This window comes from Patagioenas fasciata, chromosome 1 (genome assembly GCF_037038585.1).
Source record: "Patagioenas fasciata isolate bPatFas1 chromosome 1, bPatFas1.hap1, whole genome shotgun sequence".
NCBI lineage: Eukaryota > Metazoa > Chordata > Aves > Columbiformes > Columbidae > Patagioenas > Patagioenas fasciata.
Genome location: NC_092520.1, coordinates 174,216,911 through 174,244,250, shown reverse-complemented (window position 1 = coordinate 174,244,250; position 27,340 = coordinate 174,216,911). Strand labels below are relative to the sequence as shown.

At 49.6% G+C, this 27,340-nt stretch overlaps 1 protein-coding gene across 1 annotated transcript; it reads right to left on the bottom strand.

Moving 5' to 3' along the window:
- Window positions 1–9,753: 9,753 nt before the first annotated feature.
- LOC136110380 (suppressor of cytokine signaling 3-like) lies at window positions 9,754–26,765 on the bottom strand. The gene is given in 3 exon segments (XM_071801214.1): window positions 9,754–11,644; window positions 11,647–12,358; window positions 26,709–26,765. Coding segments are annotated over 2 exon segments (825 nt in total). The 5' UTR covers window positions 12,293–12,358; window positions 26,709–26,765; the 3' UTR covers window positions 9,754–11,465.
- Window positions 26,766–27,340: the final 575 nt, after the last annotated feature.

Below are 27,340 nucleotides of genomic sequence, written 5' to 3'. Positions count from 1 at the left end.
CCCCTCACACCCGTCTACTGCCAGAGATCACTGTCCCCACAGCATCCCTCCTGTCACCCCCACACCCTCTTCCCAGCAGCCCCCCTCGCAGCCCTGCAGCAACAGCAACCGAGTGGCAGCAGCTGAGTCCCTTCTGCTGAGACTTTCGGGGGGCAGCAGCCTCCAGACGAGGGGGTTGAGCATGGGGAGCTGTGGGCAGCGCTGCCTCCAGTGCCTGACACCGTCTGCCCAGCCGCCCACAAGCCGCCCCTCCTACGCCAGGGGCACTCTGGAAACTCCTGCCAGCGCTGTTGAGGAGCGCGGTTTTATTATGAATGATAACTTCTCAGCTTGCAGAGGCCTCCTGACACTGCGTGTGGGTGTTTTCCACGACCAGCAAAGCCCAGGCGCCTGTTTCATGCTGCTAACCAGTGACGCTGCACTAGTCAAGGCTCTGGCAATGGTGTTTAGCTCGCCACAGTTGCCTCGACTGGGGGAGGCTCAAATCAGAGCCTCCTCAAACAGCGGCAGAGTCGCTGCTGTGCCCCAAGGGCGTGCAGCTGCTGCGAGCAGCCTGGCAGCAGCCGCTGCCTCGCCAGCCCCGTGGGAGTAGGAGAGCAAGAGTCACAGACACACGGCCCTCCCACGGCCGCAGGATGTGTCACCAGTGCCATGGCTGGGCTGGGCTGAGCTTTCTCCCATTAGCACCAAAAACGCTGGGGGTGGAATGCTGGACAGGAGCTGCTGACAGCTCCCAGCCATGCTCTCCTGGAACAGGAGCCCCCCAACCCCCAGCACCTTGCAGTGTGCACATCATGCCGTGAAATCCTGAGTGAAGGGCGGTGTATCCTCTCTGCAAGAGGTGAAGGGTGGGAGGCAGGCAGGTTTGGCAAGGGCTGGGTCCTGTGCAGGGCAGACACAGGGAGGATCATGTTGGACAAGGTGGCAGCAGTTCCGAGGGAGCCACAGGATGAGTCTCTGCCAGCAACGGCCTCGCCAGATGGCCCTTCTGGCCTTGTCTGCATAGGAAAGCTGCTCCAGCCTCTGCAAGTTCTGCTTCAAACCAGCTGCTGTGCCAGCCCTGGCTCCCTGCACCCTGACACAGGGCAGCTTCTGACTGCCTCTGGTACCCTGGCCTGCCCCATGGCTGCCTCCAAATCCAAGCTCCTTCCCCCTAAGCTTGTTCAAGGAGACCCCGTGCTCCCCTGCACCCAGATGGCCTCATTCCGTCCCCTGTTCCTGCCCTCACTTTTTTTCTGTGCTGTTTGTTTTTTAGCTGTGACCCATCCTTTGGCCTGCAGCAGCTTTCCAGCTCAGGGTGTTTGAGGGCACGACCCTCATCACAGTGACCTTGGGAACCAGCATTGTCCCCCTGCAGCAGACACATGCGTGCAGTTGCACCCCGCTTTAGACCGGCACAGCTTTTCTCATGCATGCGAGGCCTCTGCCAGCTCCTGGGAGGAAGGCTGGGAAGGGATTAAGTAGCTAAGTATCTCACTGGCAAATTAATATGGCGCTTTTTTTTTTCCCTGATAATTCCTCAGCTTTGCTTTTATCATGAACTGTGGAGAATATACAGGCTGATACAGCTGTTATAGCACACTCTCCTAGGGTAGAAAAACATCTTTTTGCCACCAGCCCCTATTCTGGCTATCCAAACTAAACAAAACATCTTGGCAAAAGCATTTGCTGGAAGAACTACCTCTCTGCTAGGATTTTTGCCAATACAGAAATGTGTTTCATTCTGTCTTCCCTCCCCACCTCCCAATTTCCCACCTGCCCTCTACCTCCCTGGCTGACAGTACTACAGGACAAGGATCTGTAGTTTTGGCCTCATGCGAGAGGATCATCATAGGGTTTTATTTTTCAAACCCTTGCAGAGCAGGGTTTCAAACCCTCTCCAGACGGAGTCTCTCCTGCTTGGAAAGCTGTGCAATGGCAGATGTGGAGCCAACAGGGATGGGAGCTGGGAGCGGAAGCATGTGCTGTTTGCACAGAGACGTGGGACTCTGGATACCATGGCAGGGTTCGGACCCCTTCTCCCATGGGTAAATGTATCTATCTCCACTTGCTCTTTATATAGATATATGCATGTATATACATGTACACACACACATTTTACACTGAGCTACTGCTACTTCCTGAGGTGTCTCAGGCAGCCCTCCTAAGTCCCCCCATAGCCTAAGCAGCCATGTAGAGATCCTCTTCCACAGCCAAGCCCACGGCTCCTTCTGCAGCACCCCTCTCCCCACTCTGCACATGCTGGGGAGATCCTTCCCCACCCCAGTACTGCTTCCTTTATTATCTCTGCCCAGCTGTGGTTTATAAGTTGTTTAAATCTCTTCTAGGAACAGATAGAGATCGCAGTTACCCAGAATCCAAAAACGCAGACAGCTTGAAATGTGGTTAGACTCTGCCCTACTTTCATTGAGCTGAGAGCAAGGCTCTGCCAAGGTGCTCAGGGGAGAGGAGGAGAGAAGGAGAAAAGAGAAAGACCCATCTCAGCAAACCGCCCCTCCCTCCTGCCCCAAGAAACAAACCTAACCTTGTCCCCCCAACCCCGCTGGGTCTCTTTGAATTGCACCGCTTCTCCTGGGCTGCCTGGGACGTGCAAGCAAGCAGGGCATGGAGACGTGGGGCCCAGCAGAGATGTTTTCCTGCACCACAACACTCGACACAGGCGCGGGCATCTCCCCACGCTGAGAGAGGCGTGAGGGTTTCGCTGAATCAGGGCTACGAGGATGGCAATGCAGGGAGTGCTGCAGATTAAGAATGAGATGTGTCAGTAGAGTTTTTACAGGCTACACACTCACCGACAGCTTTTCCCCAGACTAAGCTGCTCTGAGGCCGAGGGACCAGCAGAAGTGGAAGAGTCACCTGGGACTTCCCTCCTGTGAGAAATCCCCTCCCTGGGAAGTCCGTGCTGGGTTGCAGAGCTGCTGCAGGGCTGCACAGCTGCCTCACGCTGTCAGGCTCTTCCGATGGCAATCCTTCCAGGAACCTGCAGTGACCTGGAAAGGGACACTGCTGAAAAAATGCCAGGAGGCCTTTTTCCTTCGCTCAGTGGTGCCAGCCCACCAGACCAACCTGCAGACAAGGATGCGTGTTTCTCACACCCATTTTGCCCAGGATCTAATTCAGATAATCCTGGGCTTTTCTCACAAGCATTGATGGTGTTCAGAGGAGAGGACTTGGGTAGGGGAGAACAGCATGCAGATACATACCTCTGGTTCTTTGACATTCTCCAAAGCAGAGAATATTCACTACATGATTCCACCTGTATTTCTCCAGCTTTGGAGTAGTACACAGACATACAAGCCACTTGCAGCCACTAACATTTTAAGGGCGTTGCTTAACCCTGCATGGAAGTGCATGTGTGAAAGCACGGGTCAGAGCAGCAGTGGGGTAGTTTTGCTGGTACACTCACTAGTGGTAGCAACAGTGAGGCGTTTCAGGAGAAGGGTTTGCTGTAGTCAAGGCCATAGAGAAATGCTAAAGAAGGTATCACCTGAAAGATAATATAGCCCAAGATCATGACAGTATTTATTAACACCACTTACAGGGACTGACTTGAACGGCCTTGGAAGGAAGAATGAAGAAATGCCAGCAAACACATTACATTCTCCTGCAAGAAGTTTTTTCATCCTATTGAAAATCTTTGTTAGAAAGAATGATGAGAATGGTAATAATAAGGCACTATAATTATACCTGATCCTTCTATAATCTCTCTCTCTGCAGAGTTCGGGAGCACTTTACTGCTATTATTGGATTTGAACAGTCCCATCTGGATAACATACGACTGATTTGTTTGCACGGCTTATTTTAGGTATTTCAGCACGTACGTTAGAGCTGCCTTCATATCTGGCCGACTCCCTGCACAGTCTGCAAGAGCAGGAAGGATCTTCAGCTCCTCTTCTCCACCACCCCATTCTCCTGTCTCAATGCCTTGGACAGTTCTTCAGAGAAGTCCAAGGATAAAAGGAACTGACAGTCCTTCCCCACCCAAACCAGTACCGCAGAGTGAGGGTTACAGCCTAGAGGCTGGATACTACCTAGAACATCTGGATTTGCACCTGTATTATTTTAGGCTTGAGATTCAATTAATCCCCAAACGCCCCTAAAGGTGCCTAGAAGTCTAAGCGGCAAGGACCTGGCACATACCTTGTGCCAATGTGCACACTCCGCAGTCAGAATTGCTGCTGCCTTTTAGACTGAAGGTTTTAAACCGAGGGGGCTGCTGTGTGCGTGTGTTCCCGGCACGCACAGAACAGGGGGAGGTGTGAAGGATACCGGCATCTCTCTGGACTCAGCATTCCTTGTGATGCCATCTCAGTACGGTGATGCTGGCAAGCTCCCTCCGCAGCTCCCAGTCACCGTGGCATCTAAATGAGTGAGCAGCTTCATCAAGGGTCAAGAACTTCATTAGCCCCTTGTGGAAGCTCTTGGGTGTGAAGCTGGGCACTTGCTAATTCACTCTGTCAGGGCCAGGAGAAAACAGACATAACTGAAAATAATTCAGCCTTTGTTTAAAAATGTTATTATAAAAAAACCAGCCTTTTTAAAAATAAAAACATGATACAAAAACTATGGTTTACATGAACTGAACTGTTTACAGTCTGAAATTCACAGCAATGTGTCTCTAGTCTACAGTGCAGGGAACATCCCTTTCAGACTTACTCTCCATAAAACTTAACAAAGTTGCCTAATTCTATTGTTGCTCTCACTGCTTTTTAAGGGATATTTTTTCCTTCTGTGAATTGAAGCAAGGTCTTCTCCTGCATCCCTTCCACTTCCCACCTGGCCTCATCAGCATGGGCAGGTGGCGTTTCCAGTGCCTGCCCATCCCCAAGGCTGTGGGCACATTTTCTTGAAGAGTTTAAAAGGACCCATTAGTCCTGCTTTAAGTTTTCTCCCAACTTCATCCTTCTACTTTGGAGTATTAAATCCAGTAATTCATTCTCTTAAATTCTTCAGAACTGTCTTTGTCAATTTGTTTACTTCTGGTTCATTTTTAAAAGACAAACCCCCAATGGACATAAGCTCTCAAGTCTCTTTTGAAAATGGAGTCTTGTCTGTAAAGTGCTTTGTTTGTGATCCTCTCCAGTCCTTTAGGCTATTGTTTACAAGCTGGAAGGCATCTGCACTTGGGCTAATCATGCGAATGCCAGCAATTCCCCCAGCATGATTTGTTGCACAAGCCAGTGGGAGCAGGTTTTGTTTTGATTAAGTTTAGTGTGGAAAACCCATGTTTGCTCACATCAGTCTGACAAAACGGAGCGGGGGAATGGGGGCTAATCCAAAACCTGCCAAGGGGAACAACAAACTGGTCATTGATTTCAATGGCATCTGGGACCAGCTCAAAGGTGGAGAGGTCTGACAACAAGGGTGGTGTCCTGGGAAGGAAGGTAGCCCAGGAGCCAAAAAATCTCCCTTTAATAGTGTGTGTATGTTTGTTCTGGGTTGGATTAATACAACACAGATCTAAGAGGCTGCCAGTGCTACATGGTATTTTGCATGGCTTTTTCGAAGCCGTGCAGCTCTTTTCTGACACGAAGGTAGTTGGGCTGGAGCCCCCTAGCACAGGAAGGCAGAGCAGTCCCAGCTGATGCTGGCCTCTCCCGATGCCCTCAGCCGACAAGTCAGACCCTTTCATTCATTCTGGACTATGGTGAAATTACTCTCCCCAGCCTGTGCTGGTGCTTCCCTCCAAGCATCAGGTGGGTGTCCCCATTCTTCTGCTCATAAAACCTGGGAGGAAGTGCCCAAGGGCTGCTCTCACTGGGCTGCCACCAAACCACTGCTGGGGGATGCAGCTACACACCTGTGGGTGTGGGGGTCTGGCATGTGCAGGCACCCCCCGGCCTCCAGTGGCCCCAGCATGGGTATCGGGAGCTCCATGCACACCCAGAGCTCCACATGGGAGCTACATGCACACATGAAGCTCAGCACAGCCATCCCCTGCTGAGCTGGCTCAGCTGGCCTGGGCTGCACCCTGTGCTGTTGAGCCTAAGCCTGAGCTTAGGCTGGCTTGTTCCCAGACTCCTGCCATAGCAGAGGTGCAGCCAACCAGGCACAGAGCTAAAAGCTGCACTTGGATCTCACCTCTCCCGTTTCTTGGCTCAACATTTCCTGCTCCAGAGGTGCTCCACTAATCACTGTTAATCCCTTTTCATACCCACAAAGCATCTCTGGTGGCCTGTGGCAGGGACTTCCCCTGCTTAAGCCATATGTTGCATGAAGAAATGTCTCCTTTTGTTTCTTTTGAGTCTTGCACTTGAGTATTTCATCAGGTGCCTCCTTGTTTTTTATTTTTTTTTTAAAAAAAACACCTTCTCCGTGGCATTTAGGCTTCACAGATCTCTACTGAAGACCTCAGCCCTCTCTTTTTCCCAGCTGAAAAGTCCTCGTCTATTGAGCCAGCCCTTCCGTGGGAAGCGTTTGGAAGTGCTCTGCTTTGCCTGAATCAAAACCCCAGCTCCACCAGCCCCAGCTGAGATCATAAGGCAGCAGGAGCTCGCAGGGACCTGGGTGGCTCTGCAGGGAGGCATTGGGATGGCATCTCCCTCTGGCACCCGCTCCCTTTGAATGCTGCCCTTGGCAGCCCTGCCTTTGCCATGGTGCAGGGCAGGCAAAAAGCTCCAGTGCATTGCACTCGTGATAACTTTACAGATGCCAAACATCTAAGGAATTGGTGCAGAATGAACTCAATCAGATTAAACCATCACATCCCCCCATCCAAAGTATTCTTGTAACTTAAGATTTTTAGTACATTTAAAGGCTAATGATTCAAATACACATTTTGGAAGGGACAACAGGGTAAGGGTCCAAGACTGAGACCCAGCTGTGTGTACACAGAAAGTTTTATTTTGAAGCTTGCCTACCTAGGAGGAGCTTATTTCCAAATGCTGAGGATACCCAGATGTTAATAAATTTTTTGAAATGTGTTTTGCACAAACTTGCGGTTTTCAGTGAATCCCGATCCATTGAGGCAGATCCCTAATGGCACACAGACCCTTATGTCAGAGGTAATCAAGTATTATTACAAGAGCTGCTGGCTGTGGGGCCCCTCCTGTGCACACACATGTGTACATATGGAAGTTATTAACAAGTTTCAGCGAAGGATTTTGGGAAATTAACCCCTGGGGCCCCAGAACACTGCTAACAGACAGCTAGTTGGGAGCAGATGAAGAGCAGTTTCCCACAGGATGCCTGTGGTGTGTTGGGACCGAAATCCAGGCCCTCCGCAGCCTGGTAGAGGAAGCCCCTCTCACAAGGACTAAACTTTTCAACTTCTGCTGTTGGGAAGAACGGTTGAAAAAAACCATCTGCAAGGCTGTAAAAGTTTCCTCGACAAACTGAAATGAGTCATCTGGAGAAATGTATAACATAACATATAAAAATGCAAACAATTTTCTTCTATTCCCCAAATGGCGCTCAAGAGGTTCTGAGGAAGTTTGTGATTTCTTTATAAGCCCCTTTAGGAGCCACCAAAAGAGACGTTTGGATGGAGCCCACCAGGAGCTGCTCCTACATGGCAGAGAGACAGGTTCAGAGGCAGTGATTAAAGTGAATGTCTCCCACTCGTTAATGAAAGCAGCAGGACATCGTTTCCAGTCACCTCATGGAAGTAAACTCGTATAGTTTCACTTGTCCAACTTTTTCTCAGGAGTTTAAGGAAAAAGGCTTCTCTTTCAATGTCCAAGCAGAAAACGGAGGAGACTCTGTAAAGCTGGCCCCAGCCAATGTACTTTTCACGTTCCTGTTCTTCCCAAATTGTTTTCCTTTCTTCCACCAATCCTGATCTGCAAAGCGACCTCTCCTTGGGAATAATGAGGATACTCACCCATAATATGCTTTAAACCTTCCTAATACAACAATGCTTGGCAGTCATTCACTGCTTTCCATCCACAGATCTCAAATCAATTTGCTACAGCCCCGCATGGAATTGACTTACTTGTAAGACAGAGATGAGCACTTGCTGTGCAATTAAAAAAATATATATAAATGAACAAAATAAAGCAGACTTTATTAAAATCCAAACTATTTCCTCCTCCCTCAGTGTGATTCTCCTAAGGCACAATTCTGGCCACAAATGAGGCTCTTTCGCAGCCCCCAGCCACACAACCCAAGATGCTCGTTTTTGGCCAAATGAGAGCAGTTCACAGCCAGGTCAGAGCAATCTGGTTAGAAACCTCTTCCCTCTGCGAGCTATAACTGGGGCCATAAAACAGAAGCATTCCTCTGCTCGGTTATAAATGTGGAAGAAATTAGCCCATTCCTTCCCCCCTCCCCACTTTCTGAAGGGAAGGCAGCCAAGGTGCCTCGGTGACAACACCCCCAAGGAAGACAAGGAGTGAGGGGACAGGCAGGGTGCTCAGGGCAGTGGGGACAGTCCTGCTCCTGTCACAGCAGGCAGAGAGGGAGGGCAGCCATGTGGCTGATCCCACCGAGGCAGGGGATTCACTGGAGAACCAAGGCATGGTCCCAAAACACAGGTGCCCAGAGCCACCTGAGACGCCCACAGGGGGTGGCTGGGCAAAGAAGCCACAGGAGACTTGTGCTCTGCTGGAGCTCTGCCCAAAGAGCACTGAGGGTGAGGAACAGGATGGTGCCTGAGACCAGGCCAAACCCACGGCAAGCAGCAGCACCCAGAGCACCTGTGTGACCAAAGGTTGCTCCATGTAGCATGGGGAAAGCAGGAAGAAAGTGATTTTCCACCCACCAACATGCCACAGTACTTGGTGGGCACTGCCAACACCCTGGTTGCTCAGTGACAGGACCACCACCCCCATCTCCTCCATGGCCAGTCCCACCTCCCTGCCCTATGAAAATGCAGAACTGCAGAGTTGTTCAGGATAAGGGACACGAGGAGGTCTCTAGTCAAACCTGGGGCTCACACCAGGGCCCACTCTGAGGTCACACCAGGTTGCTCCAGGCTTGATCCAGCTGGGTCTTGAAACTCCAAAGTGTGGAGACTATACCTCCCTGGGCAACCTGTCCCCCAACCAGACTACCCTCGTGAGGAAAAGCCTCCTTCATAGCTAGCCTGGATTTGTTTCCCCTACATTTGCTGTGCATCACTGTGGTGAGCCTGGCTCCTCACGGACCTCCTTGTAAGTACAGACAGGCTGATGTTAGGTCCCTCTGAAGCAGAGATGAACAAGCCCAGCTCCCTCAGCCCCTCCTCACAGGGAAAGTGCTGCAGCCCCCTGAGCTTCGTGGGGTCACCCCTTCCTTGCCATCTCACTGCAATTCATTGTGGCTTTGTTGCACTAGGGAGCCCCAAACTGGGTGCAATACTCTAGCCAGGGTCTAAGGAATGGTGGGGACAGGAAGGTCATCAGTCCCCTTGTCTGCTGGCACTGCTCCTGTCAGTGCAGCCCAGGATGCTGGACGCCTTTGCTGCCAGACAGCCCACAGAAAGATTCAGTTTTGCCATCTACCAAGGTGCCCCATCCTTGCAGCAGTTACAGTGCCTGGACATGGCTGCTTCAGGAGCTGGAGATACCGATAACCCTGAGAGACAGGGCCTGTGTTTGAGCAGGGGATGCACAGGGTTATTTTCTCAGGGTACCCCCCCCTTGGTGATGCTGCTTGGGGTAACACAGGGCACCCCAACCCTCACCTGGGGCACCACAGCCAGACTCAGACATCTGAGGGCTCCAATTCACCACCTCTAACAGACCCAGCAATGACAACAGCAGCAATTATCTGCTTAGCTTTTTGCCCTGGCCCTGCACAAGATTACAGCTCCAGCAGCAAGCAAAACCATAGCCAGGTGTCACTGCCATCATGCAGACGTGCCCCGTGATAAGGAACAACCTCAGCTTGTGCTTTTGCGCCGGGCTGAACTGCAGCACCTGCAGGTCAAGCCAGCTGCCCCCAGCCTCCCCGAGACTGAGAGGAGCAGGCAGCAGGGAGATGATGACCACTTCTCCAGCATTTATTTAACTACCTTGGTTCATAAGCCAGCACCCCGGGATAGGAAGCCAGGCACCTTGCCATCAGCAGAACGACAGAGCCCTCCAGAGAATAAATCCAAGCGTCTAAGTCAGGCTCCTGCGATGAATCACAGCCTCTATCTCTCTCTCCGTGCTGACCGCACGCTTTGGTTCCTCAGATAACGTACCTGAAGCCAAAAGAGCAAATTCAGAGTAATCTCTCTCCACGTTTCACTTTTTCCCACCGTACAGGTCTGAAGGGGAAAGGTGGGCCAGGCTGAGCAGGCTGCCCGCCTGCCTGTGGATCCTTGGCAGCATACAAAATGGGTTGGCTCAGTTTTTACAGTATCTGAATTTCTCCTTTCATGTGTTTTCAGGCACTTATTTCAAAGACATCAATACCTGCCTGCACCCCTGAAGTGAACCACAATCCTATTTAAGATAACTCCGCTCCTCTCATTTGTACTCACATCCTCATCAGTTCAAGTCCACTAATGCTGTGCCCTGTTCTAGGATCTTGAATTACTGATGTTTCCTTCAAACGCTCAGTACAAATTTTAAGGTACTAAAAATAATTCTGGAAATCTCTCCCCTATGTTTTCAGTATCTTATGTTTAGAAAATTCTTTACTTGATTACATTATAAGATGAATTAAGCTTATTGTTCCTATCCAGGACCATTCATTTACGTCCTGCTTTTGGTCTTTGTAAAAAAATTCACTTGCCCAGTTTCAGTTTGATTACCATGTCCCAGCACTAAACTAAGCAGGTTTGCAGTATTGCAAGGGAATGAAAATACCACCATGTATTCACTGACTCTTGAAAATAAGTATAAAAAAACCACATTTATTAAATTTTTTAAAAAGTATTGTATAAAATTTTTTTTGCCCTTTTTAAGGCAAAACCAAAATGTCTTTATTTCCTGTAGATGGCAGCAGCACACTGTGAGATGAGCACAAGAAAGGGCATGGATACCATCTATTCACACCCTCTGGGAGCAGACCCGGCTCTCCAGATGAGCGTTACCTCTGCAAGAATACCATGCCCTTAGCATAAACGTAACTCATCTGTGCTCCCAAAAATCTGTTCAAACAAAGCAATGCAAAAGCCAGTGAAGCTGCACATATCGTACATGGCTGCAATGGTTCCCCTCTTGTGCAAACATTGGCCTCTGAAGTGGTGGGCATCACATCCGTGCCGCGAGGAGCACAACGTGCTCTTGCTCTGCTGCAGCTACGTGGGTACCCGGTCGGCACAGGGGCTGTGCCCGCTGATGCCCAAGCTGCACAGCTGTGGGACTGGGCTCAGCCACACCATGAGGGCAGATTTGTAGCAGAAATCAGCTTGGGCACTTCAGGGTAGAAGAAAACACCGGGCTGACCTGGGAGGACAGGCAACTCACCTTCTTCTCAAGCTTATACATTATAAATGGAGCAATGAGCAGGACTTGATGGCTGGGGGAAAATCTCTGCTCTTCAGGTTTGGTTTTACCCCAGGCATCTCTGGGGAAGGTAACGCACGCTGTGCACGTACGAGGACACAGCCGTCACAGCCAGCGGGCTCCAGCCCTGCTCCCCCTGCCCTCTCCTTCCTCTCCCAGCAGCCAGTCCAGCCCCACCAGCATGGCAGGCATCCCACCAGCACAGCCAAGTAACAGGCACCTCTTTTTTGTCTCCCAGACACATGGCATCATCTCCCAGCCCACGATGGAGAGGGGCTGGGGATGATGCTCCCTTCTGATCCTCCTCTTCCACCCGGGGGTGAGACCACCTCCTCCCTCAGGCACAAACCTGAGGAGCCCCCCTGCCCTGCTGCGTCCCCCATGGCGGCGCTGGCAGGCAGGCTCCGGCAGCACAGTTCTCGCAGCGTGGGCACTGCCCGGCGGCTCCGGCACAGGGGCTCGGAGAAGACCAGGGGGGTTCCCCCCATCTCATCGAAGTGCAAAGGGTTGTTCCGGGTCCCTGCCACCACCAGCTCCAGCAGCCGGACCACGCAGTCTGAAAACCAGTTCTTCAGGCGGAAATAACCCTCCTGGAAAGAGATTCGAAGGCTGACAGGTCCCGTTGGCATCCGCACGCTCAGGCTGAACAAGCAGTTCCCCTGTGAGCTGTCCCGCACCAAGTAGGTGCCAACAGGCTCCCGCTGGAGCTTGGCGTGAGCCTCCCCCACAGACAAGGGGCCCCAGTAGAAGTCGCTGGCCTGGAGGATGTGCAGGGATCGCTCCAGGACCTCCCACTCGCAGCTGCGAAACATGCGGAAACGATCGGGCAAGCCGGGGGGCGCGGGGCTGGGGAGAACACTCCGATGCTGCCTTTGGGGACGAGAAACAGTGGTGTGCGTGTTGTGCAGATCATCTGGCCTCCCTCTGATCATCTCTCAAAGAGCCCATGGATCCTGGGAAGATGCTGCCTTTATCATGCTTCCTCCTTTGCATCCAGCCTGCAGGACAGAACGAGAGTAAAGCAAATGCAATACCTTCTTCTAACTGGGTGAGTGAAGACACTTCACAAGGGAGAAAGACCAACAAGAGTAGCAAAGAGCTACTGTACGTCACCAGCCCCCACCTGCAGGGACAATCGAGGATATACGTGCAGGAAGGGCTCCATGTGAGTCCTCTACCAGCACAAGGCAGCACCTTACAGAGCTCTGCACCCACTGGGTTCCAGTGATTGACAGCCAGGGGCTCCCCAGCACACCCTTCAGCAGGCTGGTCTGAACCCAGCAGATCACAGTATTTCAAGATTTCCCTCTGTTGGGTGTTTAGGTACTTTTCAGAGTGGCCTTGAGACTAGCGCGGGGAAATGGCACTTGAAATCAGAAGGGTAAAAATGTCCCAAAGCAGGAACAGATCCTTCACTTTGTCATTCCATGAAAGGTGGAAAGGTTTCTCTGACATAAAGACAGACAACACGACTTAGAAGAGGCAGAAGATGGGAATGAGCCTTTCCCAGCAAACCCCATGAACCACTCACTGCCTTATCTCAGTTCATGCCTGCTTCACTGTGCCAGGAAAAAGCAAAGGGTTCTGATCAAGACCCCTTCAAGAAATGTTACACCATCAACCACAGGGCTGGGCCTGCTACCAGACAGACCACCCAACGCCGATACCAGGCACTGCTGATGTCACAGGAATGGTTCTGCTCAGGCCTTTCCAGATCCTCACCTTCTCTGTCTACCAGAGGGACATCTCCCCCAGCCATCAGACGATGCTGCCTTCTCCCAGTCACCGTCTCCTGCTCATGTGCTGTGTCCAACATGCCCCTGCTCATCTCCTGCACCTCATGTTATCATCAGGCTGTTTGGTTTTGGAAATGCACTATCTTGAACTCAGTGTTGCCATCAGCCATCCAAGTCATTTCAATTATATATATATAAATATATATTCTGCATGTGTGTGTGTGTGTATATACATATGCATAAACATAAAAACCACAGCCCCAAGCCAGAGGCTCATTCTGTGCGAGAAGCTGAGCTGTTACATACCACTTCCCCAGGCCTGACAAGTCAGTAGCTCACCACCAAACCCTGCCCTTGGTCCCTTGACATACTCCATTAACCCAGGCACACTCGCTGACAGTGCAGCCGTGCTGGGAGCAGGACAGACTGCTGACACACAGCCTGCAGCGGAGCAGACACAGACACGCTTCTCCATCTCTGTCAGTCTCCCACCGCAGACTCGCGGGAGCATCAGGGCTCACAGCGGACAGGCAGACCCCCTGAGAACCTGTGGAGGGTTTGCGCTGGAGGGAAAGCTTTAGGTTAGGCTTAACTCTTTGCCAAGTTCCCCTTATCTCACACTCTTTGCTGGCTATTCAAAAGCCTTGTGCTTCTGCCAGTGCTCACGCCAGCTGGAGCGAGTTCAGAGAAGGGCAACGAAGCTGGTGAGGGGTCTGGAGCACAAGTCTGATGAGGAGCAGCTGAGAGAACTGGGTCTGTTTAGCCTGGAGAAAAGGAGGCTGAGGGGAGACCTTATTGCGTCTACAACTACTTGAAAGGAGGTTGTAGTATGGAGGGTGTTGGTCTCTTCTCCCAAGTAGCAAGTGATAGGATGAGAGGAAACGGCCTCAAGTTGCACCAGGGAAGGTTTAAATTGGACATTAGGAAAAATTTATTCACAGAAAGGGTTTTTGGGCACTGGAACAGACTGCCCAGGAAAGTGGTAGAATCACCATCCCTGGAGATATTTAAAAGATGTGTAGATGAGGTTCTCAGGGACCTGGTTTAGTGGCGGTGTTGGGTTAACGGTTGGACTCGATGATCTTGAGGGTCTCTTCCAACCAAAATGATTCTATGATTCTATCTCTCTCGATACTGAACAGTAACACCACTAATGTAATTGTCAGGCACATCTACATACATGGAGCCACAAACTCCCTTTCCAAGAGCAGCCTGGGAAGCTTCTCTGGTTTCTAGCCCTGAGATTTCCACCCCACAACCCGCTTACGTCCCTGGTACCACTCTGAATGTTGCAGATCCTGCCCTTTCACTACATGTCATCATGGGAGGGAAATTCCACGCATACAGAAAGGTGGGAGGGGTAGGAAAGAGTTCATCAAGTTGCATTTTTTCTTCTCTATTAAAAAAAAAACCAAAAACCAACCAAACAAAAAAACCCCACAAAAAACAAAACCCAAAAAACCAGCAGCAGTTGAAAACTGCTCGGATGGTTCAGCAAGTCAGAATAAATCTCGGGGGAAGCTGATTTAGTGAGCAGAACACAAGCACACACAGTTGCCACCTGCAGCAACTGTGGCCATCTATCTTCAGCAAAAACTCAGCACTGTAGGTGCCACAAGAAGTTGCAGCGTCTCTGTCCCTTTCCTTCTCCTCCTCCTCCCCTCTATTGGGTAAGGAAGCTATTCTAGAGCCCCCTGACATCAGTGACTATAGGAAAAGCAGGTCATATTCCCGCCAGCTGCCTCCCAGGCTGCAGCACAGCCTTGACGAGTGCGAGAGGAAGCCCTGGTCCCACCAGCAGCCACTCTTCCCAAACAGCAACTTCTCTTGGATCCAAATGGAAATTTTGCCAATCTCATGGGTCTAGCTTGGAGAACAAATTCAAGCAGGAAAACAGAAGCAGGCAGCTGTCTTTCATTTCCAGGCTAGTTTCAAAAATAACAAACAGATAGAAAATTTGTTTAAGGCTGCTGATGCCATTTGACAGGAAAAAAAAAATAAACTTGTTTGTCCCAGTTTTCAACCTTGAGTCATTCTCCCAAGTCCTTTAAGAAAAATCCACTGCTACTGGAAGTCTGACTGACTAAGAACCGAGACTCTGTCATCGTTTCAAACTCAAAGTAAATGCAAAAATAGCACCCTCATAATTTGTTCACTCGGTTTGAAATCTACATATGGGTCAGAGCCTCAGATGGTGTGAATTTGTTTAGTTTCAGTGACCCATTTCCAACAGATGACTGCCCGGCCTGCAGTGCAATATTAGTTGTATTAATATTAGCTCTAGAAGTGTTTCCTGATATTATCTTTAAGGTTAACTTTTAATGGGTCAACAGGTCCTACGTGCACATGGCCTCCCATGTCAAGGAGGATGAGCTGACTCTCAGGATTAGGAATAAGCCAGCTCAAGGGTGTAATGAAATACATATGCATAATTAGTTCTTCTGATTTGCCACACTACGATTTGCTTTCTCTCCCCCTCCCTCCATAAATGACCAAAATACCCCAACGCCCAAACACATTACTGCCTCCCTACTGCAAGACAGTCAGAACAGTGCTTGCAGCCAAAGCAATATACCCTAAAAAGCTGGCATCCCACTAATTAAAAGCTGGATGAGTTTCCCCAGACCTTCTGATTTACTGCAGGTTCAAGAGCTTTTCAAAATAAGTGCTCTTGACACAGGGCATTCTGGTTTCCTCCTCGCTCACTAACCAGGCAAAGCAGCGTATTTCATATAAGGAGACAATTCTAGTAAATGAGAGGACTGTACACAGCGACTGGTGTCAGCCAAGCCAGCTCTGTGCCCTGGGGCTTGACAAATCCAGCACGTTCAACAACAGCTTCAAGTACTCAGCTAAGATTTGTTCTTGCACTCTTCCTGCAGGACATTTGAAAGAGCTTACCTCTTTAAATTTACCACCCATAGGGATGAGTTTCTGGACATCAGGCCTGGAAATGGTCCAAATTCAAGAGCTTCGATGTGGCACTTTGCAGTTTTTGCAAAGCTTTACCTATAGGCAGATCCATCCTTTGAAAAGAAAGAGATGTCCATCAGAGGTGACTAAGCCCATTAGCTTGCCATAACGTGGACCTAAAATACAACAAAACTGGGAAAAGGTTGTTTGTCTCCACCTCTTTGACCAGTTTTATTGTAGAAACACCTATACAGCACTTTGGATAGCAACAACAACAGATTGTTATTGTTGTTATCATTATTATTACTTCCAAAGCCACGAGCTGATTAGGTCCAGACAGCTCACAGATAATCTAAGGACAAATACTAAGACCTTAAAGTTGCCATCAAATCCTGGAAGCAGGAATTGTAAAACCTGAACGTTAAGAGATTACGACAACAGGAATTAGCTTAAGGATTCTTAAGGTGAGGAAGCCTGGAGGTACTGGTGGATGAAAGACTGGACACGAGCCTGCAATGTACGCTCACAGCCCACAAAGCCAGTTGTGTCCTGGGCTGCACCAAAAGAAGTGTGACCAGCAGATGAAGGGAGGTGATTCTGCCCCTCTGCTCTTGTGAGACCTCACCTGGAGCTCTGTATCCAGCTCTGTGGCCTCCAACAAAACAAAGACATGGACCTGTTGGAGCGAGTCCAGAGGAGGCCACCAAGATGATCAGCGGGCTGGAACACTCTCCTGTGAAGACAGGCTGAGAGAGTTGGGGTTGTTCAGTCTGGAGAAAAAAAGGTTCAAGGGAGACCTTTCAATAATTAAAGGGGGCTTGTAAGAAAGATGGGGACAGACTTTTTAGTAGGGCCTGTTACAATGGGACAGAAGGGCAATGTTTTTAAACCAAAGGAGGGGAGATTCAGACTAGACATAAGGAATAAATTTTTTACAATGAGGATGGTGAAACACTGGCACAAGTTGCCCAGAGAGGTGGTAGATGCCCCATCCCTGGAGACATTCAAGGCCAGGCTGGACAGGGCTCTGAGCAACCTGATCTAGTTGAAGATGTCCCTGCTCATTGCAGGGGGTTGGACTAGATGGCCTTTGAAGGTCCCTTCCAACCCAAACTATTCTATGATTTTGTAATTCAGAACACCAAACTCAAACTTCTGCTCAGTGCAACACACAACATTTAGAGTCTTTCATCTGAAACAGAGTAGGGGCCATTGCCTGTTGAGTTATCTGAACAGCAGCCTAGTCTGTTGTGGCCTGTACTATTCTGTCCTGCTTCCGTGGCTCTCCAGGCTTTACTTTCTCACCTCACAGATGGAAAACTAAACCCGCTGACCCAGTGGAGCAGAAGACCACCACCCGTGCAATCCCGTATTTGTTAGCAGATCCATCAGCAAGTTCAAACAATGAACCCAGTCTTCTGCATGCCTTCAAGAGGCAGTCCCTGCAAGGCTTCACTTACACCTGGCCTCCATGACTTAACATCACTTCCCTGCATCCTCCTGAGCCAAGTCCAGCCCAGGCACACACCCCACGAGCCACGGTGACTCACAGCTCACGGAACCGCTGGTGTATCCCATTACTACACCACCCACTCCATTCGGCTTCAACATTTCCCAGTTACCAATCCCGCAGTTCCCAGAGCAGTTGGATGGAGACGGGGATAATTCGGAAAAGCTCTCCCTGAGGTACAAGCCCTTGCAGCAGCTTCCCCATTATGGGCAGCAGAGCCTGAGCAGACATCCCTTGCTTGCACGTCTGCATCCCACAAAAATGCGCTGCCTACTGATTTGTGGCTGGAGAGGATGTTTCAAAGGAAAGCTCGAGCCAACTTCTGGAAGAGAAACCTCCCTGGTAAGAGCCAAGCACGCAGCACTGGGTTTTAATGGTGGGCCAGCCTGGTTCCCACAGCCGCCACCGTCTGCCACACACTGGCACCAGTTTAAACCACAATGTCACCACACAGCCACACCAATGCCCCTTGTTGTGAGCATCCTACTACAGCCAAGGCAACCAGGGCTGATCCAGAAAGGGCTCGCAGAGCGTGAAGGGAAAGGCAGGAGACGGACAGACAGATGTGCGCCGAAGAGCACAGAGGGAGCTGTGGTTGGGCGAGGAATGTGGCGCAGCTCAGCTCAGAGGACCAGTGTTAATCACAGCCAGTTTCTCCAGCACAAAGCAGGCCTAGGAGACAGTGCAGTTCCGTCTATCTTTTATGCCATGGCCATAAATAGGGTTTGGTGCAAGGCTGCCATAATGTCTGACACATGAGGGAATATGAGGAAAAAAAGAAAAAACACATCACACACGCCCACCCCAGACCAAAACTGCGTTTCCCTGCAAGACCAGTGTTCAACAAGGATGCAATATTTTAAAAAAATACATAAATGCTACATAAAGTAAGTTGAAGCAGCACGCACTCTGTGACGGCTCGTGCTTCCATGCAGTAAAGACACAGAGCAGGAGAATCCTGAACACAGGCTCTGGGAACCAGCTGCTGGAGACCTTGCAGGAGGACTGGCCTTACAGAATCATAGAATGTCCTGAGTTGGAAGGGACCCACAAGGATCAGAGAGCCATCAATCCCTTTCCAAAATGTTGGGGTTGGAGAACACATTTCAAAACCACAAATAATTTCCCATGGATCTGATATTTAGGTTTTGTACTTCTTATCATATTTTTTCTATGACATGCTTTCTGCGTTAACATGACACTTTGCTGACAAAGGCTAAAAGGTTGTTACCCCAAGAAAACCCACAAGACAGTGTGATATGCACTGAATATTCTTCAAGGCAGGGAAGCCTGCAAGCATGTTTGGTTTCTGCGTAACACGCTTCAAGAAAAGGGACGGTGACAGTTTACAGGGAAAGCTAATTGTTTTTGCTGGACTAACCGAATGAGCTGGAAAGACCCCATTTTCAAGGTCCCCTACTCATACCTTGGAAATATTATGCACGTTCAGAACAACTACTTCCAAGTGACACAGCTCGCTCCTTGTAGGAGTAGCCCAGTGTGAAACTAATCCTGCCCTTTCAGAGTAACAGAGAAGCCACATTGCTTCCCTGAACTCAAAGGCTGTTGTACAGTAGCCACAAGCAACTACAGCCTGTTCCACAGCAAGTAAAACTACCAAAATTACTGACTTTTGGTAAGGAATTCTGGTTCCAGAGCCTGAATTTTCTTCCTTTTCTGTAACTGAGGAAAAGAGAGTTTAAAAAAAAAAAAAAAAAAAGAGTTAGAAGAAAGACATCAGTATGGGTTACTGCTAAGTTTCAAAGCTGCAGCTGAGGCTATCCTGCCGTGGCTAAAGGGAAGAGAGTTGTTGTTTCATGCCTCTGGCCAACACGGCAGATTTTCGATAAGCCAGGGAAGCCAGGTTGTGTTGGTCCCAAGCCTCGCAGTTTCCCAGCGAGCAGCCATCCCCAACGCATGTCGGTAGCAGAGCTACGTGAAGGCTCTGCCCCGTGCTCAACCGGGAATGTAGGGCAGCCGGGGCTCTCCCTGGTTTAGGTGAAGAAATTAGGAGATGGTGAGAGAGCACAACGAGGAGATCAAGACAACACAAGTCTCTCGTGGTTCCCCTTTGGAAACACTCTGTCCTGTCTCGCTGCTGAGAGAAGGGGATCAGTGGAAAGGGGGCAGCGATGGCCAGGGCAGCAACACCCGGGGTGGTGTCCTTGCCCTCCCTTGGCGCAGATCACTGCCCTGCCATCCCCAGACCAGCAGCACAGGTATGTTTCCTCCATTCCAGCCTCTGTCAGCTAAATTGACTTTTTTCAGTTGTTCCAGCGCCCTGTGTGAGGAAACTGGTAAATCCTGAGAAGCAAAGGCTGTCAGCGGTCCCTCTTATCAAAACCATCACATTTAGCTGGAAAGGAATTCCAAGAAGCAGTGAACGCTGAGAAATGAGCAGTGTCTGCAGCTAAAACTGGTTCAGTATCATGATTGGAACTAGAATTCTACAGAAGAGTCCCAGGCACTTCACCAACGTGAGCCAGAACACAGAGGCACCGGGCAGAGATCTTCCCTTGGCTCTCAAGGACAAGCTTCAGAAGATGAGAGGGGCCATGGGGCAGCACAGGGACCGTGCCTTCAGAGGAAGGGGGTGAGGGTCACAAAGTACAAATGCACAGCACTAGGTTTTGTAACAGGGGATTTCCAACATACAAAATAAAGAAACTAGTCCTGAGAGTCAAAAGTGAAAAGAATTAAAAAAAAAAATTAAAAAAATTAAGTCATAAGGAGTTATTTAGGAAATCTTAAAGTGACAGAATGTGCAGACTTCCCACAACCAATGGAGCAGATGTGCTGTCTGGCTAAGAGAACAGGCTTGGGGAAAACACAGGTGACACTGCAGGTATTAGCTGCAGGTGTGACAGCTTGCAAGGGCCTCTACCATGGATCAGAGGCACCAGACACACACACTACAAACCACAGTCCCTGCCCAAATCTCTCTCCTTCAGAAGATAAAAAACTCACCCTGGCAAAGCTGATATAAAGGAATATAAATTACTGACAGTAGGGAACAAATTTACATGAGGATAGCTGTCATGAAATGGGGATGGCAGGTAGCCAAGATAAACAAAACACCAAGAAAATGAATGGCATTTTCAGCCTATCAAAACCAGAAGACCTCTGGGGGAATCATTTAATTGACTGGGACGTCACCAAGTGGACAGCACAGAAAAGCTACATAAGAAGATATTTGTTTTTTTCTTGCAAAGGATGCTGAGGAGATTCCCCAGTATTTAATGTTGTTTAACCTGAAGGGGCAAAAGCAGGGGAGGGCTCCATCAGAAGAGACAGGGAAAAGTGACATTAGAGCAGAGTCAACTGGACACAGTGGAGTATACCCAGGGATTTTGAAGGAGTTTGGAAATGGCTGGTTGAGATGCAAAGAGAAGTGCTCTCTCAATCAAAGCAGCTGCAAGTGCTATAAGGAACATTTTTTGACATGCACTGCTAAGGCAGGAGCAGCACATGTCTACCTGGCTGCAGGGGAGAGGCAATCCCCAGACAAAGCTCCCCATCAGGAAGACAATATCTGAAGAAGCAACAGTTGCTGGGACATGCCTTGAGCTTCCCCGAATTCTCCGTGTCAGAAGCACAACAAAATGTGAGACACAGTGCACAAGGTAGAGCCAGCAGCACCCCAGGACCTGTAAACCAGATGGACAGAAGACAAGAAGCAGTTGTGCTCCGGGGTGACAGGACATGGAAAAGGGGTGTCCTGAGGAAATCAAGGCATTTCAGCCCCTGCATATCCACCCACCTTTCTGCCACCCTCCCAGCTGCTGCACCTTCCCCCCGTATTGACCACTTTGCAGAGCATCCCTCCCTATGACGGGTTGGTGGGTACAAGAAGCCCAAAGCCTCCCCCAGATCAGGTGCCAGCGGCTCCCTTCCCCCTGCCCATCCAAATGCACACATTGACCCAGGTCCCTTTCTAGAAATCATCTCCCCCTGTCTTCAAGCTGCCATTGCCCATGACACTTCAAACACCGGAGGTATAACCTCTCCCCTCAGCAGGCAGCTGCCAGCCTCGTGTTACTTAAATCCAGGAGTCAGCTGGAAAACAGCGAGCCCCCTTCATCGCCTTCCCAGGGCAAACAGTGACAAAACCACTTCACTCTCTGCAGGCCAGAGAAGTCAGAGATCACTCGAGATTTGGCAGGCTGGCAAGCACCGGGGTCAGGGGCAAGACTCTGTCCTGACAAATGCAAGTGCATGCAGACTGGGGTCTGTATTTTAAAGAGCAAAAAATTAAGTGGTGCAGCTGATCAATGAGCCAAGTAACCACGCTGAGGGTTCATTAAGGAAAGCTCTAGCTCCAAATGCAAAAGCAGTCATTAAAAACCAAGAAGCAAACATGAGCGTAAGGTTGCAAAATGGATGGGTGGGAGCGTAACAGTAATGTCATCACCTGAGATAATACATTCAGTTCCAGTCACCTTAAATAAAAACAGAGCTGAAACAAAGGGGATGGGCCTAAAGATGGGTGATAAGAAGTCGCATGTAAGTGTTCAGACAGAGCCTAGAGAAACTTCATGCTCAGTGTAGAGAACAGAGAGATACAGGGGGATGCAAGAGAAAGATGCAGCACAATCGGGCCATTCTTTTTATGCTCTTTCATAAAACTAGAAGAGAGGAAGTTCAAAGGTGACTGAGATTGAAAAGTAACTAATTTTAAAACTCATAAAAGGAAAAACTCCAATCACATAAGACATTAAAATGCTGCTGCTGGGGAAAGTGAAAGAGCTGATCTGAAGAGTCTCATTTCTCTTCTTTCTCAAACGTCCATGCCTTGTCTCAGTAAAGCACCCACTACACTGTGCTTTAGCAGACTTTAGGCAGAGGAATTCAGCAGCAAACGGCTGAGATTTTTAGCATCACCTTTTTAAGCCACCTCCTAACCACTCAAACTTTACATAAGACTAAGGGTAGCCCAGTACAAAGCATAAACGCCCTTTAGGCATGCAAAACTGAAGAAGTAAACAATGGCATATAAAGTCATGATGAGGAATCAACTATGGAGCTGCTGCAGAGTAGTGAGAAGTAGCTCAGCCCATTTTTATCTCATTTTTTAATGACGAAAGAGAACAGCATCACTTGCTTGGATATGCTGACTTGAATATCAGTGTGCATCCTACGCAAATGGCAGATTTTGGTGGTTACTGCTAAAGCAGCTCAGAATCAAAAATGGCTGTGGCCAAGAGGTTGGTAGGAGACATTCCTTCTCTCTCAGCATCCCCTTGAGTGGGGCTGTTGGTCCATCACGTCACTTAGCTGGACCTCGGAGGACGAACACAACTTCTAGCAGTGAGGACTGGAGAATGCTTCTCCAGCTCCAGCTTTCCTCCCTCCACATCTCAAAATCCCACCTGAAAACAAGGAAGAACTCAAATACAGATGAAAAACAACACTGCTGGTCTGTCAAAAAGCCTCATCAAACCATTCTTGCGGGCACCTGTGCATATCACCATGAGCGTGCTGACCCAGGCAAACCCACAGCGACACCCCTCAATTTTAGCAAGGTACCTTCTGTACAGGAGCCCAACTATTGCAGTTCAGATTGCACGAATGGAGATCTTTGATATTTTCCAACTGCTAACAGTCACACTTATTTTCTTCCCTGACAGCCTCAGCCTAAGTTTCCAAATAAAGTTTGCTACTGAGGAAGTATGAAAGTAGATCCAAACTGTTTCTGAACTGCAGAATCACACACACACACAAAAAACCCCTGTTGCACAAGTCACAATCTGAAGTCAAAATTTTTCTTCAGCATTTGCAGGCAGTGAGGGGGAGGACAAAAACTCTCTGCTTAGACAAAGGCAACTGAATGCTGCCAGCTTAACCCAATTTTACCAGCCACAGCTCCAAAAGAGCAGATGTAAAGCTAGAGTAGCCTGTTTGCAAAGTTAATATTGGCACCATTCGATTCTTTCCCTTGTACTTTGCGTGTGTTTGTGAACAAGCAGAGGCACAGAAAACGCATGCGGAGCAGGAAGGGAGAAGGCAGAGAGAATGTGCATTATCAAAATACCTTGAGAGCAGTTCTTGGAAATGTGCAGCCTGCAAGCCTGTATCAGACACTCATTTCCTGTGAAGTGCACACAGGCCTTTTCATTTCTCCACTGAAGAGGACGAAAATAAGGGGGCAGCTCTAAAGTCTCCAAAGACAACACAAACTCAGCATTTAGCGATTTTACTAAAACTGAATTAATGTTTTCATACAATTAAATACCTAAGAAGGGAAGCAGAAATTCCCTGAAATTTAAAAAGTAGGACTTTACACCACTCACTTTTAAATCTTAACATGAAATCTTCCACTTGGTCAGGGGGGAAATGAATTTTACTCGAGTCATTTTGACCACTCACTAACACAAAGCCACCAAATCCTGCTACATCAAACACCACTGCACTTTTTTTTTAAGGGTCTGAGACCAATTTTGGCAAAATGGTGACCTAATAAAAACCTTACTGAGGCAGAAGGCTGCAGGATATGCACAAATGCAAACCAGAAGAGCAGCCAGTAGTGAAGCAGACTGACGGGATAGAATGGGGTAAGTTGATATCGTGCCTGCCTTCTGCCTCTCTACTTACATGTAAACAAGGGTCTAATTAATGTAGCATTTAGTTGCATGATTTAAAATAAATATATGATGCCTCCTAATGACACACACACTTAATAGATTTACTCTGCAAAAATATATCATCCCTGAATGGCATACTCAGCTCTTGTACCAACCACATTTACATTTACCTCTCCTGGCTTGTGAGCTTTTGGCAAACACCACTAGTTGAGGTCTGCAGCGGCCTGGAATAACAGCTCAGGAACATGTCACCTCCCCAAAGCTTTTATTAATCTAACCACAGTGTCAACCGACTCAAATGATGCAATATTTAAGTACTGGCACCATCTGTTTATTGCTGACCAAGCTAAGGTGGGAGAAACCAGGACAGAGAAGCCTCCGGGTTGTTGGGGCAGATGGGGGTGGTGAGGAGCTGCAGGGAAAGACTGGAAGGGAAGAGCAAAGCCCCAGCAGGGATGGAGAAAATGAGGAGCAAGGGAAGAAACTCAGCTCCAAAAGGCATATTTTCTCCTTTGTTTCTCCGCAATGCAATCACAGCATTAGTGACAGCAACTAAGAATTTACACCACCCAACTCCAGCTCTACCCTTGCGCAAACCGACCACCAACTTCACAGGACTCCCAGTTGGATTGAGGGTAAGAGGCACCGGCTGCATGTTTGAAGCTGTCATCTAGACTCTGAATTTGGCCCTCTCTGGGCAGTCATGGCAGGGACACACTGCAGCAGGATCTGCAGCAGCTCGGGCTCTCCCTGCTGCTCCTCTATGCCTGCTTTTTGGGACCTCGGCACAGTTTGCCTGTGCCTTCCAATGTGATCTGAAACAAAAGCCCTGTGCTGCCTCTCAACCCCACTACATTTAAGTCAGCGATAAGCAAGCCAGGTCATCGAAGGCCATATAACATGCTGAACGATAACAAAGAGCACACAAATAACAAAGGCCCAGATCCCAGCCTAGCTCAGGAAACGATGGGAACCTGTGTGGGAGGCTGGCATCCCAGTAATCCCACGGGTTTGTGCCTAAGAGCCTTCCATTCTGGAAGAGACAAGAATCCCCACTTAAACAACTACGTTTTAAATCACATACCCAGAAACAAAGCTTGGCTTCATCTGCAGCGACTGGCCACATCTCATCGTAACTTCATTCAACCAAGACCAACATTATGTGATAATAGAGCCTCAGTTCCACAAACTTCTGTGCATGTGCATAATTTTTAAGCACATGACCATAGCCCTGCTGTGACTGAATGGGCTATCTGACGTTCACACAGCATCTGAACCACAGTCACAATTGTTTGGAGAAAGAAGATATGTCTGCATACCCTCTTAAGGGCACAGTCAACAGAGAATGAAACATCAGGAAACTAGTTATTTCTGATCCCACCCCATTTTACATTGTTGAGCATGGTCAACATGTGACTGGGTTTTTCATTTAAGTTCTCTGAGAGCTGCAAGGACTAGAACTAGCAAATGGCACCGTCTGGACCACATAGTCCTAAATAGCAGCTTGCTAACAATACTCTTTACCCCCACATTTCCAGAACAACGGTCAAGCCACATCCCCCTCCTTCACCCATCCAGGGGAAGAAAAAAGCCAGGGACATTTATTTAACATTCTTGAGTTCCTCTCAGTTACCTCTAGGGTTCATCCAGATCCTGTTTCCAAGCTTCTACTGAGCAGGAAGGAACACACTCTTAAACAAAATTAAAACGAAAAGGAAAAAAAAAATCCTAAGAGCAGCATGAGCTGAGGTTTTAGGTGGTAACTATTCCAAAATTCTCAGTAAGAGCATGTGTGTTTGTGGGAAAAAGTGAGTAGCGGATTGTACATGGCTGCAAGCACCATGACTCAGATTGCATAAAGGAGGAGGTTTTAGCGATAACCTTTGCCGATGAGGCTTTTTATGGGCGCGCGGCACTGATCTTCTGAGAAAAGGCAGGTGTGAGGCTGCGTTCTGACTGTGCCGGCTCTGGAGGATGGTGAGCTCCTCTGCCTTTCAAGGGCAACCCCAAGGGGCACATCCACTCCTGGTTCACAGTTACCCTGTTTCCCTGTAATGCCTCCGATTCTGGCAGGCAGCTGGCTTTTCCAGCTCAGACTAAGTCTAACACCCTGTGTGCTGTGTCTCCAGCGGTTTACGTGAAGGAAAAGAAGGGGCACAAAGACCAAGTTACCCGCTCCCTGGACCCGTTCGGCTGCTTGGCTACACACCCATCTGAGACGTTACATAATTCGCAGGTTTCACTTCAAAACGAGCATCTCCCTGCCCCGGTGCTGTGGAGAACACCTTGACGGAAGGACAACCCCAAGCCCCGCGGGAGGCCCCCCCGGGCTGCTCCCAGCACCCCACCAGTCCCCCAGCACGGCACAGGTCTCCCCCCAGGGCCAGCAGAGATGCCGGCACCCCAAATCCTCGCCGCCATCCCCCGGGGCACGCTACCTCTTCCTTCTACAACCAACTGCCCCAATGCTCCTCGGAGCCAAACCGGCTGGGTCTGCACCTCTACACTCCACCCCTCGGAAAGGGGGACCAGACGAGACAGGCAGACAACATCCACCCACACACAGCCCCCTAAAAAGGTCGTTTTCAGTTAATGCCGCACAACTTACTCTCGGCACCGCCGGGACCGCGGGCGGGCGGCGCTGCCGCCGGTGCGAGCGAGCGCTCCGTGCCGGGGCGACCGCGGCTCTGCCCGGCCCTACCCCCGCCGCTCTCCCGCCCCGAAGCGAAACCCAGGCGGCCCCACTCCGCATCCCTCCCTCCGGTCCCTCAACTCACACAGGGGCCGGTGCGCGGCTTACCGGAGGCGGCGCGGCTGCCCGTCGGGCCCTTCTCGGCCGCGGGGCGGGCGGGCGCCGCGGCGGCGGCTTCGGCTCCGGGGAGCTGAGGGGAGGAAACCCCCCAAGTGTTTCTTTTCCGAGGAAGGAGCCACGGGGGAGGGGAAGGGGAGGGGTTTCTCCCTCCTCCACCACCCCGTCTTTCCACGGCGTGGCTCTTGCAAGGGGAAAAAAAAAAAAAGAAAAAGTAAAGAAGAAGAAAAGTTCTCTTTTTTTAAAAAGGAAAGGTTGGACGGATTGGGAGAGAGAGAAAGAAAATAAAAAACCACAAAGCGGCTATGGGAGCCCCTCCGCTGCAGAATGAGAGAGGGACTCCACCGGGGCGGCACCGCAGCATCCACCACCCCCCAGGACCCGCTGGAGCCACGAACCGGCCCAGGGACGTCGCGGTGGGGCCCGACGGC